General features: G+C 43.2%; 2 protein-coding genes and 1 long non-coding RNA gene across 5 annotated transcripts in view; 2 read left to right on the top strand and 1 right to left on the bottom strand.

Moving 5' to 3' along the window:
- Positions 1–4,586, top strand: part of PPM1D (protein phosphatase, Mg2+/Mn2+ dependent 1D) — a 37,483-nt gene extending 32,897 nt beyond the window's left edge. Inside the window, exons 6-7 of one of the 2 annotated variants that reach the window (XM_080983026.1) lie at positions 2,876–3,323; positions 4,149–4,586. In XM_080983026.1, the coding sequence (XP_080839152.1) occupies positions 2,876–3,323; positions 4,149–4,168 (468 nt within the window). In that variant the 3' untranslated portion in view covers positions 4,169–4,586. Of the gene's footprint in view, positions 1–2,875 lie in introns of both variants that reach the window. The other variant, XM_080983025.1, reaches the window with a different exon arrangement.
- On the bottom strand, positions 324–8,133 carry LOC308464147. Of its 2 annotated transcripts, XR_013979886.1 has the most exons (3): positions 7,440–8,133; positions 4,993–5,661; positions 324–2,531 (listed from the first exon to the last, which is right to left on the bottom strand). It is a non-coding gene; the product is annotated as an uncharacterized lncRNA (long non-coding RNA). The 2 variants fall into 2 exon arrangements; XR_013979887.1 differs by lacking the exon at positions 324–2,531 and having other exon boundaries at positions 4,596–5,661.
- A 3,267-nt stretch (positions 8,134–11,400) lies between these two features.
- Positions 11,401–19,396, top strand: part of BCAS3 (BCAS3 microtubule associated cell migration factor) — a 476,692-nt gene continuing 468,696 nt past the window's right edge. The window contains exons 1-5 of the mRNA XM_080983313.1: positions 11,401–11,575; positions 13,609–13,696; positions 15,317–15,371; positions 16,017–16,092; positions 17,145–17,251. Of these exons, the coding sequence (XP_080839439.1) occupies positions 11,416–11,575; positions 13,609–13,696; positions 15,317–15,371; positions 16,017–16,092; positions 17,145–17,251 (486 nt within the window). The 5' untranslated portion in view covers positions 11,401–11,415. The remainder of the gene's footprint in view (positions 11,576–13,608; positions 13,697–15,316; positions 15,372–16,016; positions 16,093–17,144; positions 17,252–19,396) is intronic.

Here is a 19,396-nt window from a genome sequence, read left to right as displayed (position 1 = left end):
TTTGGTGTCCCCAGGGAGGGGAAAGAAGCAGACAGAAAACTATTTACATCATTTATTTCTGCCTCTTACATCAGTACAGAGAATCATGTCTGCACTCAACAACAGCAAGAAGAAAAAAACTCCTCCCAAGTACATCCAGTACGGGTCATATGACACACACACACACTGAGCTAACATCCGGTGCTCAGTACAGAATGGACTGCCCCTTTGTTCCCATGGCAACAGTCACAAACATCCTGTCTGGCTTTCCAGCCACAAGCAGCTGGCTGAGCTGCTGGAGCCTTTGCTTGCTGCAGCATTGGTGCTTTATGGTAACAGTGCCTTGGTTGGACCACTGTGGGAAATTTAGAACAGTGGCTGGACTCAGCTGCCTGGCAATGCTGGGAGTGATGCTGCTGCCACCGTCAGGCCATCCAAGAAGGTCCACCAGAGGGCACTTTGCCAAGGCACAGGGCCGTGGCTCACTTGCAGAGCATCTGCTTTGCATGCAGAAGGTCCCAGGTTCAATCCCCGGCATCTTCAGGTAAGGCTGGGAGAGAAACCCTGGAAGGACAGCACTTAATTGAATACAATCCCAAAGAAGCAACTAAAGAAACAAGCAAAATAAAAAAAAGTTAGAATTTTTCTCCAAAAAGCCCAGGATTGCGGAGGACTTGGTTTACAAACAAACCCCAAATGGTGGCGCTTGGAGCTGAGGAATACCTAATTTAAATACGTACCAGTAAAGGCATGTGACTTTTTTCCTTAATGCAAGACAAAAAATATCCAGTGGGTGCAATTAGGGACATGTAATGCTGGAGGCATGCCTGTTACAGTACGGTATATCCTCATTTATTAAAATTAGAGGCAATTACAGATTCACATGAGAAATGCTCTAAGGGTATGTATGTGGTGGGAGGGACGTTTGTCTTGCCTTAATACCCTTGATGTATCACCCAGCCTTTTATAATGTGCACAGGACAGGTGAGATGGAGGTCTCACAGGAATTTAGGTATTGGCAAGCTAGATGTTTGGGTGGCTTGGCAGGCTCTGGTTATTTGGAGATGAAAGGAGCTCTGTGTATGCTCAGAGGTGCAGTGCAAGGGCTCAGAAGGAAGTTCCTTTTCGTTGAGTGGGGCTTACATCTGAGCCAGTGTGTATTGGATTGTAGCCACAGGGGTGAAAGGAATCTTGTGTATGCAGGGTATGTGGGTGAGTTACCCCAGTGAGTGGTTAGTGTGTTGGACAAGGACCCGGGAGCCCAGGGTTCAAATGCCACTCAGCCTTTAAGCTCACTGGGATCACATCCACACTGTACAGTTAAAGCACATGGCTTCTTCCAAAGAAGCCTGGGAGCTGTAGTCCATTAAGGGTCCTGGGAGTTAGCTCTGTGAGGGGTAAACTACTATTCGCAGGGATCTTGGGGTGGAGAGTCATGTGCTTAAATGTACTTTAAATATACTGTGTGTAAACGGCAGGCCCCTTACAGAACTAGAATGTCAATATGTACAGCAAGATCTCCCACTTCCCTGGCTATTCCGGAGGTGACTTTTTGAGGAGGGCCTGTTTTAAATTTTCAACAATATATTTCAATGTAAAATTTTAGAACTCAACTTGTTGGGAGAAAATAGAATAATTTGAACTGCAAATTACCTCCTTGTATATAATTGGCCATAGATAACTTGAAAGATATTAACAGTAATTGAATGAACAAAAATTCTAATTAGGCAGATGGCAGCCAGACTGACTTATAAAAGGACAAGGGGCAAGGCATTTCAGCCATTTAAGTCTACCACAGTGCCTTGGAACAAAACTATGGTTCAGCCCTATGTTGTTAGCCTTTACACAAACCCATTTTCTAAAGAAGGCTGGGTATGGTCTGGGTATCAGTGAGAGCGGACTCCAAATCCCTGGACAATTTCTCCCAGCTGGTTTGTGTGAATGGCTGATTTGGGTGGTCACCTGATGTCCAGGAAGATTCTGGTCTCTGATGTTAGCAGCCCCATTCAAACCACCTGTCCACCTCTGAGCAGCTGCCCTGCTTCAGCTGGTTATGTTAGACCAGTGGTTCCCAAACTTTTTTTGGCCATGCACCATGACATATAATTCTTATTATTCAAAAAGTGAACTCCTATTCACGTGGAGGAAGCCTAAAAGGCCATTCACTGTTAATAACTCATTCCTGAATTGCTCCCCTGTAAGGCGTGTGCCCCATGTTGGGAACTACGAGATTAGACTATATCTGAGCATTCAGTACCTGGGAGGTCTGTATTTTACCTTCTGCTTACATTTAACCTTGCTGCTTCTCACTGGGATAATGGCAAGGTGTCGAGCTGGGGTTCCAGAGCTTGAAAAGCTGAATTTTTCCAAGCTTGTAGTTTATTTTATTGGACCTGAGACTTGTCTTCAGAGATGGCAGCATAATGAGGAAAATAACACCTCAGAGAAAAACAGGATGAGAAACAAGGGAGCAAGCTCAGGTGCTTATTGAATAAAAGTTTCAGCCAGGGATGATGGGAGTTGTATTTCAGCAACATCTGGAGGGCCAACACCTGAAATAAGAGTACAACAATAATATTCACTAAAAATTCCTTTTAAAAAGTCTGTCTTAAGTAAAACTGAACAGTGCATGAAAAAGAATTAAGAGGAGAAATTCCAACTTAGTAACACTAGTAAAAAGTATTCTATCCATATGTGTAAAGTTTATTTTAAGAGTCAATAGTCCAGCAAAACCTTGGGTAAACATACATATTTTTCAAGAGGCATTTAAAGCTCTCCACCTCTCGGATTATCTGACCACCACAAACTTCTCTGGGATTTCTCTAAACAGATACTGGGAAATATCTGTGTCTTTGGATTCACTACTACATAATTTTACTCTCTTGAACCCCACCAGGTTTTAGAAGATGACTTGTGGCCACGGCTCAGCTCCCCCGAGACCATCCCTTCGCTGACGCGCAACACGGCATTGAGTAAACCTTCAGAGCCACCGGGGGAGGCCGCCAAAGGCAGCGCCCCAACGTTAGCAGTGGTGTCAAACAAGGATGCAGTGCCACAGGAGGAGAAATGCGGCCGACTGTTTGGGTTGAGGATGCGCGACTCGGAAGGACGGAGCCTGCCAGGGACCCTCTCTCCCTCCAACTCTGGGAACGCAGGCATGGATCCAAAAGCCTTCAAGGTACCTCCAAGCGAGCCAACCAAAGCAGCGACAGTGAGCTGCAAAAGGACATTGGAAGAATCCAATTCGGGGCCTTTGCTAAAGAAGCCCAGGAGGGGGATGACTAGGAACGTCAGCGTCCAGCCTGAAATCTTGTCCTCCACGACGACCCAACACAAAACCACCAGTAAGCTGGCCATGCGCCGTAGCCTTCGAAGACAGAAGAAGCTGGGGAACCCATTGTTCCACCAGCCCAGGAAAGCACTTTGTGTTTGCTGAAAGGGTTTCAGCCATTAATGCAGTTTACCTGCATAGGGAAGCTTTTTAATATGTAATGATTTATTATGCTTTCATATATGTTGTAAGCCTCCCAGGGTGACTGAGGCAACCCAGTCAGATGGGTGGGGTACAAATAAAAAAACCCTATTATTATTGTTATTATTATTATTATACCTTGCGGTCCAGTTCAAAGTTAATGAAGTTTCGGTACAAATAAGTTGAAACTGCATATTTTTATTTTATCTTTTTCTCATTTGGTTTTTTATTTTTTTTAATGCAGAAAACCTTTTTTGGGGCGGGTTGGTATTCGAACAGCTTTATCTCAAACTTGTACTTGCTTGTAATATAACTGTGAATTTTGTAGACGTTCTTAGGGTTATAAGGAGTTTGCTGTAAAAATGTGTGTAAATTTATATTCCTTCATACCAAAATGTAGTCTCCCCACCTAACTTTCTTTTGCATAATTGTTACAACAGGGCTTAGCAAAACCCACAGAAACACAACACCTTGATTTTGGATGATGAATTTTTTTTCGGGGGGGTGGGGTTAATTTAGTACAAAGTAATGAATTTGTATAAACTTCTTGTGACGACCTCACAACTTTTTAATGAAAGTAAATTATTAAAAAGAATGGAAAATATGTATTTTCGTAGTACTTAATACGTTCTGCCTGAAGTGTACCCTATTAGAGAATATAATACTAGGTCTATTTTCTTTCTTTATTAACTTTTAGATTTCTCTATTCAGAAATGAAACGTACGCAGAGGAGATGCTGAGTCTTCGTCACACAGCAATGCTGGTTTCTGTATTTTGATTAAAATACTATGCAGTACTTTATCTTAGTTGTATTTTCATTATAATTTTTATGTAAGATAAAGGGCCAAAATTTTAGCTCAAAAACAGGAACGAAACGTAGTTTCCCTCCATCAGTTATTGACTCCTAATTCTTGAGAGGTGTTTTTTTATTTTTTTCCTTTTAGCAACACATTTGGATATACAACACATTCCTTTTTACAAGCATGAGATATTTTACTGTTCCAACAATGGATGGTGCTCTTGATGGTGACATTTCCACCATAGGTTCTTAAGTTATTGGGATAGTTTTCTAGTTTTCTTTGCATACGTTGAGCCATGTATACTTATAATGAAATAAAGTTAGCAAAAAACCTGGCAGGGTGGCTTTCTGTTTCTTCCTTTTGCTTTATTAAAAATGAAAAGAACAACATGGTTGACACGACACAAGGTCACACACAGTTCCATGTCATGTTGCCGCACACTGAAATGCCACAGAGAGCTGCAGAAATCTGGTTGTGTTAAAACTCTACTCTAGAGCAGCTCCTGAACTGCTGAGCCATAAGACCTCAGTCTATGCTTCACAGGAAGGAAAGGTGCATCATTGTAAACTATGATATTTGCTCCCAAAAGATGTAGCAAGGCCTTTAAAAGCAGATTAGACAAATTTATGGGGCTATCTAACCCTAAGACTATATTCTACTTCCATGGTTGGAAATACTGTGCCTCTTTTTAGCAATTGATTGGAATCATGTGGGGAGAAGGTTGCTGTGATTGGGTCATACCTCTTTTGTATAATCCCCTAAGACTTTCTATATTGCATGTTTATTACATTTATAACCAACACTCCTTCCCAAAACGTCCCAGGGCAGCAGCATCTGATAACAAAAGCAGGAAACAGGAGGCTTCCTTGCACCCCAACCCTGCAGGAATCTGGATACACCCAAACACCATTTGGGAACAAGCACGTATTTTTGGCTTCCTCTCATATAAGCAACCCAAGTCACTTTTGCAACATGGCAGTTTCAGCTTTTTGAAGGCTGTTTCCCCATTTGTGCATTTCACAAGTCAGCTGCACACTCTGAAGAAAGAGCTCCTTTCCCTCAGACCCAGACAGAGCAGTTCGCAAATATTTTTGTACAAATCCACAGGAGTAGTTTTCCACCCCTACTTTCCAGTCCCTGCCTGAATTATCGCTTTTAGCATGTTGTTGGCATCTGTCTCAAAAGACCATGGAGTGCGCCTCCAAGGCTGAAGTCAAGTCTGAGTTAGGAACACCAAAGTAACCTCCCTGGGGTGCAAACATGGGCAGTGTGTTTGGAGGAGGTCCTGGGCTGCCCAGCCTTGCTGATGTGGTCCAAAGGAAAGCAGAGCAGTATGTTTAGCACAGGGGTCAGCAAACTTTTTCAGCAGGGGGCCGGTCCACTGTCCCTCAGACCTTGTGGGGGGCCGGACTATATTTTGAAAAGAAAAAAAATGAATGAATTTCTATGCCCCACAAATAACCTAGATATGCATTTTAAATAAAAGCACACATTCTACTCATGTAAAAACACCAGGCAGGCCCCACAAATAACCCAGAGATGCATTTTAAATAAAAGCACACATTCCACTCATGTAGAAACATGCTGATTCCCAGACTGTCCACAGGCCGGATTTAGAAGGTGATTGGGCAGGATCTGGCCCCTGGGCCTTAGTTTGCCTACCCATGGTTTAGCACATGCTTGGATGCAGGAGTTGCTGAAAGGTGTACAAGGCACCATCTTAGGGACTCCACTCTAGATTTGTGTAGGGTTTACTCCTAAGCCTTCGCTTCTCTCGAAGAGGTCCCGCAACGCAGCAGAAATTTAGGATCAGAGTTTTCCTGCTATAAGGGCTATCTTCCAAGGTTGACGAGCCCCATCTGCCCCTCACTTCCCTCTACAACATGTGCAGAAGCCTCATTATTGACCGTTGGACCCACTATTGGTCTTGTCTGCTCAATTCACAAGCAGGGAAAGTCCCTAACTCACTGAGGGCTTGAGACCCATTGGCTATCCTCACCTGGTTTAGCCAGCCAGCCACTGATCTGTAACTGCTGCGCATGCTGGCTAGAGCTGATGAGAGCTGTTGTCCACGAAACAGCTGGAGGATGCCAGGTTGACAGATTGGGATGAGATGGTTACAAAGTTCACATTGCCCAGGTATGCTCAGTTACTGGGGTGGGGGAGCCACCTGTCCCATCTGCTTACTTTATTTCCATTCCTACCCTACCTTTCCTCCAAGGAGCTGAAGGTGGCGGCATACACGGTTTCCACCGCGTACCCATTTTACTCTCACAACAACCCTGTGGGGGTAGGTTAGGCGTAAAAACCATGACTGGCCCAAGGTCATCGTCGTCATCATTATTTTTTATTTGTATACCGTCTTTCTATCTTACAATACTCAAGGCGGTTTACAAGCTGAAGAAACAAAAAATGTACAATTTATAACAATCTAATGCAATACAAATATTTGATAATAAAACAAAACTTTAAAATAAGCAACCTACATCAAAAAGTAACATTCAACAATTATTAGAATAGTACAAAATAATAATATCAAATAAAAGTTAAACAGAAATCCACTCAACAGTTACAATAAATAATTTCTAAACTATAATCAATAAAACAATGGCAAGCCACAGTACATAAAATAATACAATACAAATTGAGAAGCAGAGACTAGAGGGTGGGACGAAGTCTCTCCCCTCACAGTTCTTCCTCTAGGCACAGCTCCCTCATGAGGAGTCCCAGGGCCAGGGGGTGGGACAAGGCAGGTGGAAAGGTCGCCCACTGAGTTTTGTGACCGAGTGGGAATTCGAACTCTGGTCTCCCAGGACCTGGACCAACAATCTTAACCACTATGCCCCCAAACAGTTAACACATAATGGTACACGTGTGTTTTTAAGTACAGTATTTAAAAGGTGTTTCCTCAACATATTGAACAACGGCCCTGAAAGGCTGGCATGATGCGGGGTGGCTAAAGAGGGCTAGTTTGCTGAAATTCCCTCTTCCAACACAGCTACATTTCTAGGGTGAGGGAGACTGCGCTGCACCTGTTGAATTTCCCCACTGCAAAGGCCGCTCTATCCCTTGGCATCTCAATGGCGGAAACCCCCTGCTTGGGACACAGCTCGAAGCATCAAAAACACACCCTTTAACACAGAGACTCACGCAATTATTTCGCAGGTATATATAAATAAATTACATACTGTACACACACAATTCAATTTTGTTAAGACCGGAAATCACCTAGAGATTATTTTGCCGCTCTACATTCTTCCCTCTCTATGGTTCCTGCCGGCTTCTTACTTGTTACGTCGCGCCGCCAGCCGCGCGCTGTCGTCACGCGCCCCGGTCTCTTTCCTCCGCTCCTCCTTCCTCACCTCGCCAAGTAGAAAGAGGTAAACAACCGTACGAGTCACCAGCGGCGGGCGTGGCTAAACCCGTTCTGACGCCCTCGAAGCCCATTGGTCGCGCTGACTCAGCTTTGGACCGGCCGCGACCTATCTTCGCCTGCGGCTGAAGCGCCCGCCTCTATCTGATCCCCGGATGTAAACAAAGCCTCCCCCCCACCTTCTCCAGGTGGGCGTGCCCAAAGAGTCTCTCCCCCCGCGCCAGCTCTCACCACTTTTTTTTTGGAGGGGAGGCTAAGCTCTCTCAGCCTATCCTTGCTGGAGACGAACGGGAAAAAGGAGCCTCTGGGCAGCGGGGCAGAGCTCTGGAAGTGCAACCACCCGCAGTGCCCGTGACGTCGCTCCCCGGGTCCCCCGGAGCCATTGGAGGAGCCGGCCGAACAAGTCCCGCCTTCTCTGGCAGGCCATTGGCTGTCGGTGTGGTGGCCGGCGAGAGGGTCCCAAACACTGTCAGTGAGGGGAGGAAGCGGGACGCATCGGCGGCGGCAGCAGCAGGTAGGAGCGGGCGGGGCTAGTTGGAGCGGGGGGGGGGGCGGCTGAGGGGAGGGAGGGCTGACGCTGACAGGAGTACCAAGGGGTGGGGGAGGGGCAGCGGTGAGGGGGGCATTATTGGGGAGGCAGCTCCTTATTGAGGGGGGAGGAAGTGGGAGGGGGGGAATGTTTAGGGAGGGGGGAAATGTCTGAGGTAACTGCATACCTACGAGGGCCAAGGGGAGTGAGGGAGGCAATGACATGCCTTGGGGAGGGGAGGACATGGTTGGCATCTGTGGGGGGTGTGAGGAAGGGGGATGTGGGGGGCAAATGGAGGAGGAGGGAGAAGCAGGTAAGTGAGGAAGGGGAAAGGGGTGGAAGGGGGGCATTTTGTGGGAGGGAGTGTTATAGGAATTTGGCACCTGCTGGATGCAACCCGTATAGAAAGCGACTGCATATATCAAAGGCAGCTTCAAGTCCAGGACAGAGTTCTACTCAAGAGTAGAGCCATTGGGAGTTATGGACCTGAAGCAGGCATTTCTATTCCTTCCAATTTTGTCTCTAGCTCTGACTAGCTTTGGGCACAGCCTGGTATTGCGAAATCGCTTTGAGGTGCTTCATAGGAAGCAATTCATAAATGGTGGAGTAATTGTTCATCTTATTATTATTATTATTATTATTACACACCTAGGTGCATACATAGTCATAGCTGATTTAGATATGGACTGCATTTTCTACAAACACAGGCATTGTCAAAGTGGTTTGCATAAAATCAAATGTGATTGTGTGTGAGATGCACACACACACAAAACAAACACACACAGTAAGACAGACTAAATCCAGACTCCTTTGCAGCAACATGGCCACTTTTTTTCTCCTCCCACTTCCTTCTTTATTTACCATCTTGGCTGGTGGGGTTCTGGAGAACTTGAAAACTTGTGCACACTTTATTTTGTGATATTTCAGTCTGCCTACTAAATGTGCTGCCCTAATGCAGACCCTCCAAGCGCCCCTATTTTCCAGGGACATCCCTGATTTAGAGAAGCCGCCCCAGTTTCTTATTTGATCCTGGAATGTCCTGCTTTTCCTTAGGATGTTCCTATTTTCATTGGACAAATGTTGGAGGGTATGGAATTATCCAACCCCCCAAGCTGTCTGAAGGCAATCCTGTATAGGGAAGTTTTCTTAAATGTTTAATATTTTATTATGTTTTGATATGTGTTGGAAGCTGCCTAGAGTGCTGGGGCAACCCAATAAGATGTGTGGAGTATAAATAGTAAAATTACCATTATTGAATGGGACATGCCTATTTTCATCCGAGAAATGTTGGACGGTATGCTAATGTGGATTTTTGAGTTTGTCTTATGAGCCATCATAGGCTTTGCTACACCTACACACACATATCACGCATATGCCAATGTATATCTCACATGCATTTTTTTACATGCGTACAGTTATATGTGTGTGGTGTGATATATATGCAATAGTTGAGACATAAGGAAGAAGAAATATATGGCAGTTGGGGGAAGAATGTGAGGATAACTGGAATCTCATACAGTAATGAGCTGCAGATTTGCTTGTTTGTTTTTTATATTTCTGTACTGCCCTTCATCTGAGAATCACAGAGAGGTTTACAATATAAAAACAAAAAAATACAGACCAAAATAACAAGAGCAACAGACAGTGACCCTATCAAAGTTTAAAAGGCCACAAATTGTTTAATTAAACAAAGACCTGGAAGAAGAGGAATGTTTTTGTCTGGTGCCTAAATATATTTAACAAAGGCACTGGGTAAGCCTTTCTGGGGCTGGGGCAGAGGTGTATGTGTAATCACATGTTTGTGTGAAAGAGGTTAGCAGGTATGACATTTATTTTTGTATTTGGCATTCATGCAAGTACATATAATGTGTAAATGGGATCAAACACACTCATTGTTTCTTGTTTTTCAGCTTTTAACCCCTACCTTTGTAATAAATATTCAGGCAGCTTGCCATCTTCAACATAAAAAGCAATGTAGGACAAGGCCCACAGGAATGAAACTACAGAGCAATTAAAAACCACAGAAAGCCTGCTAAAAGGCAGGAACAGTTTTTTTAAAAAACCTTAAGGCTAGTACATCCTCTATGTGTATTATATGTACGTATGTGTGTATATGTAGGTATGCTTGTATGAGTGGATGGGAAATGCTTGAGAAGGGGGTGGAAACATATGGCAGTAGGAGAGATGGGAAAACTTTAGCTGGAGAGATGGAGACTAGAGTCATAATTCAGCTGAAAGTGAGTGGTGAGGCTATAGGAACATTGGCATCTGCCTTCTCCTGAGTCAGACTATTGGTCCATCTAGCTCAGTATAGTCTACATTGACTGGCAACTGCTTTCCAGGGTTTCATGCAGATAGTTTTCCTTGTCCTGCTTCAAGATGCCAGGGATTGAACCTTGGATTTTCTGTAGGCACAGAAGATGCTTTGTTGCTGAACTGTGGCCTTTTCCCTAGGATAAATGCTTTTGCACTCCATGTAGAACAAACCTTTGACAGCTCACCACTTCAATCCCTTACTATTCTTTGAGTGTTCAAACAGATGGAGAAGTGGGTTGGAGTGGGATATACCAACTGCTTTGTGTCCTAGCAGGAGGTAGCAACTACCATCAGGTTTTGTGCTTTTGTTCCTAAGCAGTGGTAACAGAGCTCTGCCAACCCTGGATTTTCAGGTCATTAGTGTGTGCCGTAGCCCCCTGCTGGCCAGTGCATTGTATATGCGTGAGTGAGGGGAGCAGGTTTGTTTTGACCACACTCTTGACTCTGCTTTAAATGACTAAAATATTCAGAGTAAGACATTTAAAATTGAACCCAGCCTAGTCTTGGGGAGTGGAGGGACTGTCATGTTGCTTCCCTTAGGGGGCATCTATCTTCAAGGTAAGCAAGGAAGGTGACAGGAGAGCAAGTCAGTACTGTTTTTTTTTCAGTACTGTAGATTTTCTTTGGAGGAAGCTATTTGGGATGTGTGCTAATTGGCTATCTTTTATACAACTTATACTCATTAACTTGTGCACATTCAGCTTTACATGCATGGCAATAAACAAACAAACAAATAAATAAAGGGGGCACGGTTCTGTGAAAAATCAAATTGGGCAGTCTCACCTTCCATGGAACCCAATGGGTTTTGACTGTACAAAATTTTGAGTTGAGGCATGATCCCTGGAATGTAACCCCTACATACATTGTGGGCTTACTGTACTTCCACCCCCTCACCCAGCTGCTCCAGGAGAGCAGATTGAGTTGATCACTTTCCAGGAGAAACCAAATGAACCTCAGGGATTTTGTCTGTGCACTGATTGCCCATTTCATCTCCTTCATAAGGGGCAAACAACTGCAGTGTTCAGCAAGTGTTCATAATTCAGGATCATCTACTCAGGATCAGGTACTGATCTTCTCTGCACCAGCAGTTCTCTTCCAGCTGGAAGGTCAGTTTCAAAGTCTGTTTTTCTGTTGTCTGGTCACACACCAGCAAGCGATAAATATCTCAGAACCTGATTTGTCGAGATGGGAAGGGTGTTCCAAAAGGAAAATCCCACCCACAAAAGACGAGGTTTTGAAAAAGAGTGGCTCTTGACTATGGCAGATATCATTCATTGCACACTGGAAGTATTTTGTCTGCTTTTATCCCACCCTTCCTCCAATGGTGTCTCCTCCATCTCCCATTTCACCCTCACAGCAAACCTGTGAGCTAGGCTGGGCTAGACAGCAAATGGCAAAAGGTTCCTCAATGAACTTCATAGCTGAGCTGGCCTGGTATGACACGCTAACCACTTCACCACACTGGCTTTCTGAGTGTTAGCTGGTGATGTTGTGCTGGCTTTTAGTTATTTGATTTAAAACAGAAGCACCCTCCCATCCTTTTCTTACTCATTTACTCAGCTTCTAAACAACCCCATATCAGCTGTTATCCCAGGGCAGTTAAGGACAGAACACAAGCCTGCTGGATCAAGCCAAAGGCCCATTTAGTCTAACATCCTGTTCTCACAGTGGCCAAGCAGATGCCTGTGGGGAAACCTCTCTTGTGGTTTCCAGTTTACTGTGCCGATATAAAAAAGTTTTCCTCTTAAAATTTGCCTGCCTGTTGCTGCCTACATCTCTCTGTGCTTCACCAGATTCACTCCCTCTTCTGGTTTAGCTGCTTTAGAGTAGTGCAGTTGTTCACAAGCATTCCTCCCTTCAAAGGGAGAGAGTTCAACAGGCTAGGTGTCACTGCAGATAAACACACTGTCAACTCCTCACTCATAATCACAATCACAAGCAGAACCTCCCCTGCTGATCCTAAGGCATGGACCAGCACATATTGGGAGAGGTATTTCTTCAAGTATTTGGGTCTTGAGTGGTTCAGAATTTATACAGCAATCTCAGTACCATAAACTGGACCCTGTGCAGGCAGCCTACGCCAGTTCCTTCAGGAATGCTTATGAATCCATCTCAGGACCCTTTACAGATGTCTCTCTGCGACATTCTTTACTAGCTGAGCCGTCTTAGCCGTCTTCAAGGGTAGCCCTGTGTAGAGTATATTTCAGTAGTCCACACCTGAACTAGACACGGGGGCTACTTACAAGTCAAATATACTTTATAAAAGGTGTGAACTTGTGTGTGTGCGTGTTCATGCAAGTGCATACTCCGTGTGCATAGTGAACTGGACAGTTTAAAAATTAAAACGCAGTCAGTAGAGAGGAAGAGCACCTCAAAAGTACAGGGCACATAAAGAGGGAGCAAGCTCAGGTGCTCAGTGAAGAAAAATTATTATAGCTGCACATTTTGGAGTTAAGGACTCCTTTTTCAGGAGCTACAAATGGAAATAATGGCAGCATTATATAATATAATGTAAGTTTCATACTATAGCAAGTTTATATGGCCCCAAAATATTTCAAGCACATGCTGAAAAATATATCTGTCCTGAACACTTACACCCATATCAGACTTTTAAAAGAATAACAAAAGAAAAGAATATTTTCCAGACCTTTTTTTGAATAGGTGCACTTTTGACCATGTGCTTTAAAGATTTCTAGCATGTATGTAATATACGATACATTACATTTTAAAGACCTGTGGTACTCAGGTTGCCATTGTTTCTTTCCACAGCTCCTGAAAAAGGTGTTCTTAACTCACAAACACTTAGAACTGCAATAAAGAATTGTGCTTTGTTTAGATCCTGAGGTTGTTCCCTCTTTTTTCCGTCAAGTTTAAGAATTAGCAAAGTTGTACCCAGGCCCTAAAGCATCTATGCCTGTGCTGCCAAGTATGGATCTGGGTTGCATCATATTTTCATCATAACCTTCCTCTTCTGGTCTGCTACAGGATGATACTGCCATTGACCTCTTGTGATGCAGCAGCTACTTGCTTAAATATCACTGGTGATAAGTGTGGAAGACTGGTTCTCTCAATGGCAGAAAACTTGTGAGACGTTCTGTAAAAATAACTTTTAAAAAAATCAAACCTCTTCTGCATGCAGGAATCTACAGATCAGCAATGGCTGCTGAGTCTCCCCGTCGCCCAAGCCGATGTACTGGAGGAGCGGTGGTTCGTCCACAGGCTGTCACGTAAGTGTCTGCAGCGCTGCTTTGTACACTGAGGAATCTTGTGTGGTTCACCTAGAGATACAAATGGAAGATGAAGCTTAAAGGAGTGCATCTCCACTGCAGAGGCTATTGAAAGGTGTTGAGCACCTTTCTGATATGCCTTACCTCTTAATGCAGGGGCCAAGAACCTGGGGCCCTCCAGATGTTGTTGAACTACAACTCCCACCATCCCTGACCATTAGTCAGGCTTGCTGGGGTAATGGGAGTTGTAGTTCAAAGAACTGTAGAGTTGGAAGTAACTCCAAGGGTTGTTTAGTCCAACCTGCTGCAATGCAGGAAGCAGCAACATCTGGTGCAGCGCCCCAGCCTAGAGTAATCCCTTCTGCCTGAGAACAGATAATTCCTTTTTAAGAGCCGAAGAAGAGTGCTGCATGTGGATCAGGCTAAAGTACCTGTTCCAGTACCCTTTTCTCACAGTGGCTAACAAGATGCCCCTATGGGAAGCTCATAAATAAGATCTGAGCACAACAGCAATTCTCCCCATCTGTGGCTCCCAGCAACTAGTTTTCAGAGGCATATTGCTCCAAAAATGGCTAGTAGCCATTGATATCCTTCTCCTCCAAAAATATGTCTAATATTCTTTTAGAGCCATCCAAGTTGGTTCTTTCTATTCTGGGATGACTACAAAATCAACCTACAGTGGTACCTCAGGTTACAGACGCTTCAAAAGAAAACATGTTCTATTATGTTATATCATGTTACTGTTATTTCTTGTTTGTAAGATGCTTTGGGATTCATTTAAATGAAAAGTGGCATAGAAATATAATAAATCAAAACAAAACAGGGACCATCTAAATTAGATAATAAAATGTTGCTTTCCCTCACCTTTCTTTCCTGTGAGTTGTTTAGGAACTGTTTTGTTTTGTCTGAGGTGATAAATAAATAATACGTGAATAAAAAAATAACCTGGACAAAAATACTTAGTGTGTCCATGTTCAGAAGGTTTTGCAATACTTTTTAACATATATTTCAGTACCTGCCACTGCTGAAATCGTATATTTATTACAGTGAGCATACCCGCCCCCCTCGCCATATTGCTCCCCAAAAGTTTTGGTTGGTTATGCTGTAGAAATGCATTGATTATTATGCTGCTGAGGAAGCTCTGCTAGGTTGAAACACACTGGGTTCTTTTATCTAATTTCTTATTAACTTGCTGTCATGAATATATTTTATTGTTTGAGTAGATAGATAATATTGAGATCTGCTGCTAGGTAGTTTTGTATGGATTTCATATATTAGTCCATATCAAAACATTTTATTTGAGTTTTCATGTTTGCTTCATTAACTACTTTGTTGACTTTTAGAGTTAAGGTTAAACATAACAGTAATCTTGCACATCTCTCCTCCCACGTGGCAATTTTGAGTATAGCTCATAACTGAAGAAATCTTAGCCTCCCCTGGAAAAGGCTCACTCCCTGTCTTACAGCCACACTATCCCTCAGCCTCTCCTACCTCGCAGGGCTGTTGTGAAGATGAAACAGGGGAGCACTTTGAGTCCTTCAAAGGTGGCATAAAATGTCATAAGTAAAATGAAGTATTTTTGGATTTTCATTTTTCTTCTCTTTTTTTCTGGGCATACAGAGAACAGTCGTATATGGAAAGTGTTGTTACCTTTCTGCAAGATGTTGTACCACAGGTAAGTACAGGTATATTGTAATGCTGACTGGTGTATTTCCTTACTTTTCTCCTTTAACAGTAGAGCACAGTAGGTTACTTAAAACACATTGCAGTTAAACATGCAGAATACAGCTATTAAGGCTTTCATGTTCTGACAGTTTAGTCAATTAAATTCTGGGCAGAGTAGACCCATGACTAATGGCTTGATTGTGTTGTATTTTAAAAACTCCTCCTAATATCAAACTTAACATAGTGAGTGTTGATAGGATTTTAGGCAAAACGGGGTCACCGCAAGACAAGGAGAGGATATTGTCCTCCTTGAGTTGAACTCCAATATTGCAGAAATACATCTAAAATTAAAATCAGTCTAAATGAGCATCCCCTTTTGCCCATGAAAGCCTCACAGAACAAAGAGGACTAAGCACGCTTAGTACTTCTATTATAATGAGAGTCTGTTGGAAAAGTAAAATGGCACGTGGAATGGCCTGCCCTGCCTGAAGGAAATAGCTGTCTGTTTCTTTAGGAGGATACACTGCAACATTTTGTTGCAAGCCCCACAGGTTGGATTAGTAGATTGTTATAGCTTGTTTTGTGCATTATCATCATGGGTAGGCAATAATAATATTTTGACAATTTTCTCTCCCCCTCCCCCTTTTCCTTATAGGCCTACAGTGGTACAACTCCTACAGAAGAAAAAGAGAAAATTGTATGGGTCAGATTTGAAAATTCTGACTTGAATGGTACGTCTCTCCCCACCCACTATCCTGTTTTCTATATTTGTCCTTGGGTTGCCAGTCATTCAAGGTGTTGGCTTTGACCATTTACAGTTCTAAACAGCTTGGGGACTTGGATATATCATGGCCTACCTTCTTCTATATATGTCCCACTGCCTGCTTGTTCAGCATCTATAGCTTTTTCCCCATATGGTGTTTAGCAGGCATCCACTAGGAGCAGGCCCCAATTCTATACTTCCAGTGGTTTGCTAAGACCTGGCACTTTCAGATTAGTATCACTTACACAACCCAGTTTTTACATTTTTGCTGATGTTTCATAGCAATCAGTTGTATTCAACATAGCACTAAGGCCAAACCTTTTGCAAATGCAAACATCATTGAAAGTGGGATCATGTATAATAGTCCTGATACCATCGTGAATGCACAATAAAAAGGACCCCAAGTTTTGCAATGGGCACAATAGAGCCTTCTGGTTTGGGGAGGTTGGTGGAGGAAACATTCACTTTCATTTGCTATTTTTTAATATATATACAAGTCTTGCACAAGGCTAATACTTAAATTTTGGTAAAGGAGCATTGCAGCAGACTTTTGTATTACATTTATTTATTTACGTATAAATAAGGTTGGTGTATAGTCTGCAAGGTAATTCCCTCATCAGATGTTGACATCTTGAAAGAATAACTCTTCTGGACTCGCTTGTCAAAATCCCAATGTGTCTTCAACTGTCATGGTTCATGTTGCCCATGGTCAGGAAGCTGTAGTACAGCAACAAATGGAGGGCACCGCTTAAGCTGTCCCTGGTCTACACTCCCTGGCAGTAGCTCTCCAGGGTTTTTAGATGGGGTGGGAGACTTTTCCAGCACAACCAGGGATTGAACCTGTGACCTTGTGCATGCAAAGCATCTGTCCTACCAGAATTCTGGGTAAATGTCAGCTTTTGCCAAGCTCCGTCTGTTGTTAGCTGCTCACAATGTTTAAACCGTGTGTGTGTGTGTAAGAGTCACCTTGCTTTGATGCTACACTACTGTGACTTCTGGTTTTTCTTCTGGACCTTTTAGATACCTCAAGGAATGTAGAATTGCATGAGATGCACAGCACTGGCAATGAGCCTCCTTTGCTGCTCATGATTGGCTACAGTGATGGGATACAGATATGGAGCATACCTGTAAGTACCTCATTGATATGCTGTTGTACTCATGCCCTGATTGCTTGCAGGTTCTGCATAGCACCTGGTTGGCCACTGTGAGAACAGGATGCTGGACTAGATGAGCCATTGGCCTGATTTGGCAGGGCTCTTCTTACGTTCTTAACTCTAGTCTATATTCTTATTTCTTTACGTTGACAAACTATACCCTGCTTATTCACAGTTGGCTCTAAGTGGTGTACGAGAAACTTACTACAATGAAAATAAAATTCAAGGTAGAATGATAAAATCAGGAATGAGGTAAAATTCTTGCTGTAATAATAATTTAAAAAGTATTTGGGTCCACAAAACTGAACACACAGCTCCCAGAAGATACAGGCTTTGCATCTGAGCCATGGGATTTCTATACACACATACACACCTCACTGTCTAGGCAATCAAAGAGGCATGTTCATAGCTGAAACACACTCCAGCCAAGCAAAAGCACCAAAGGAGGTTCTCTGAATGTTAAAAACTTTTGGAATGAAGTATTCTCCATTAAATCCGCAATTACAAGCCAACCTCTTTCTCCAAATCCTGCATTAGTCCTACCACCTTTAGACATAGACTTGGGCTCCAGCTTGCACCACAGGTAACTTAGTAGACTTCTTACTGAATGCAGCAAAATTAGCAATAGCTCAACAATGGAACAACTAGTCTGAAATACCCCTGAACATATCTTGGCTATATCTTGGATTTTCAGCAATTTCTGAGAATCTCACCAGACATAAGGGTAAAGGTAAAGGGACCCCTGACCATTAGGTCCAGTCGTGGACGACACTGGGGTTGCAGCGCTCATCTCGCTTTATTGACCGAGGGAGCCGGCGTACACCTTCCAGGTCATGTGGCCAGCATGAATAAGCCACTTCTGGCGAACCAGAGCAGTGCACGGAAACGCCATTTACCTTCCTGCTGGAGCGGTACCTATTTATCTATTTGCACTTTGACGTGCTTTCGAACTGCTAGGTTGGCAGGAGCAGGGATCGAACAACGGGAGCTCACCCCGTCATGGGGATTCGAACCTTCTGATCAGCAAGTCCTAGGCTCTCTGGTTTAACCCACAGCGCCACCAGACATAGGAGAGGGATTAAAGGCATAATAAAAAGAGATACCTCCCAAGAAACACGGACCCCTTTCCTTAGCATAAGTTTTTTTTAAAAGTTTTCTTGGTTTACAAAGATATGTGCAATATCTCTTTTTCAAGTTACATTTTCTACAGATCAGTTTCATTTGTTGAGACATTAGTGTTACATTAGGAAGAAAAGGGGGAAAGAGGGGGAGGGGGAAATAGTGAGTGGGGATGGGGTCGGGTGGCGATATTTCTAGTTTGCTTAATGTACGTGTGGGGTTTTGTGTCAGCATTGCTTGTGCAGGTTCTCTTTGCTATTCGCTTGTGTTCCTTTGGCGGTGAGAGAAGTTGGGGTTGGTCTAGGGTGTGGTTGTTCGTTTGTGACTTAGCGTAAGTTAATGACCACAATCAAGACCTTGTTACACCAACCATTCAATCTTCTCAGTGGAGAGGTTACGTTAAGTAATATGTGTGAACATTGAATGAGTAAGCTAATGGCTAAATTCAGTTCATAGAACAAACACGGTTATATGTACTGCTGGCTAAGTGTTTAATGGTTCTTGTATTTGTATTTGTATAAAAATCAATAAAAACTTGTAAAAGGAAAAAGAAAAATATAAGCCTCTGGATTAACCCAGCAGGTTTTTTATTATTTTATTTTAATGTTCTTCAATCAGTTACTGCTTTTCATAATATTTTGTCAGGTGTGTCAAACGAGAACGAGTGTGTCTTTATATCCTTTGAGTGCTGTGCCGTCACAAAGAGTGATGTTTTTGGGAATGAGCATTAGGTGTCGCTATGATACCGAGCTAAGAACAGGAGAGCTGCGTCAGCAGCTTTGGTGGCAGCAAACTTTGGAAGATGGTTTGCAACAGAGACGGGGGAAGGCAGGGATGATGTTAAACAGATTCTGTGTCATGTGCTGGCACTTGAGGAGAAGCTTCTTTTGCAGGAGGGTGGCAAAATCTGACAATTTCTATTTCTCTTGTTTTCTTATTTTTGTAGTCTTAAGTTAAGCTCTGCACATTTGCAAACCAATCTGCTGGGGATTTTTTTAC

The sequence above is a fragment of the Podarcis pityusensis genome, assembly GCF_964106645.2.
Source record: "Podarcis pityusensis genome assembly, chromosome: 15".
Taxonomy (NCBI): domain Eukaryota; kingdom Metazoa; phylum Chordata; class Lepidosauria; order Squamata; family Lacertidae; genus Podarcis; species Podarcis pityusensis.
The sequence above is the reverse complement of the archived record's forward strand: the minus strand, read 5'-3'. Positions and strand labels throughout refer to the sequence as shown.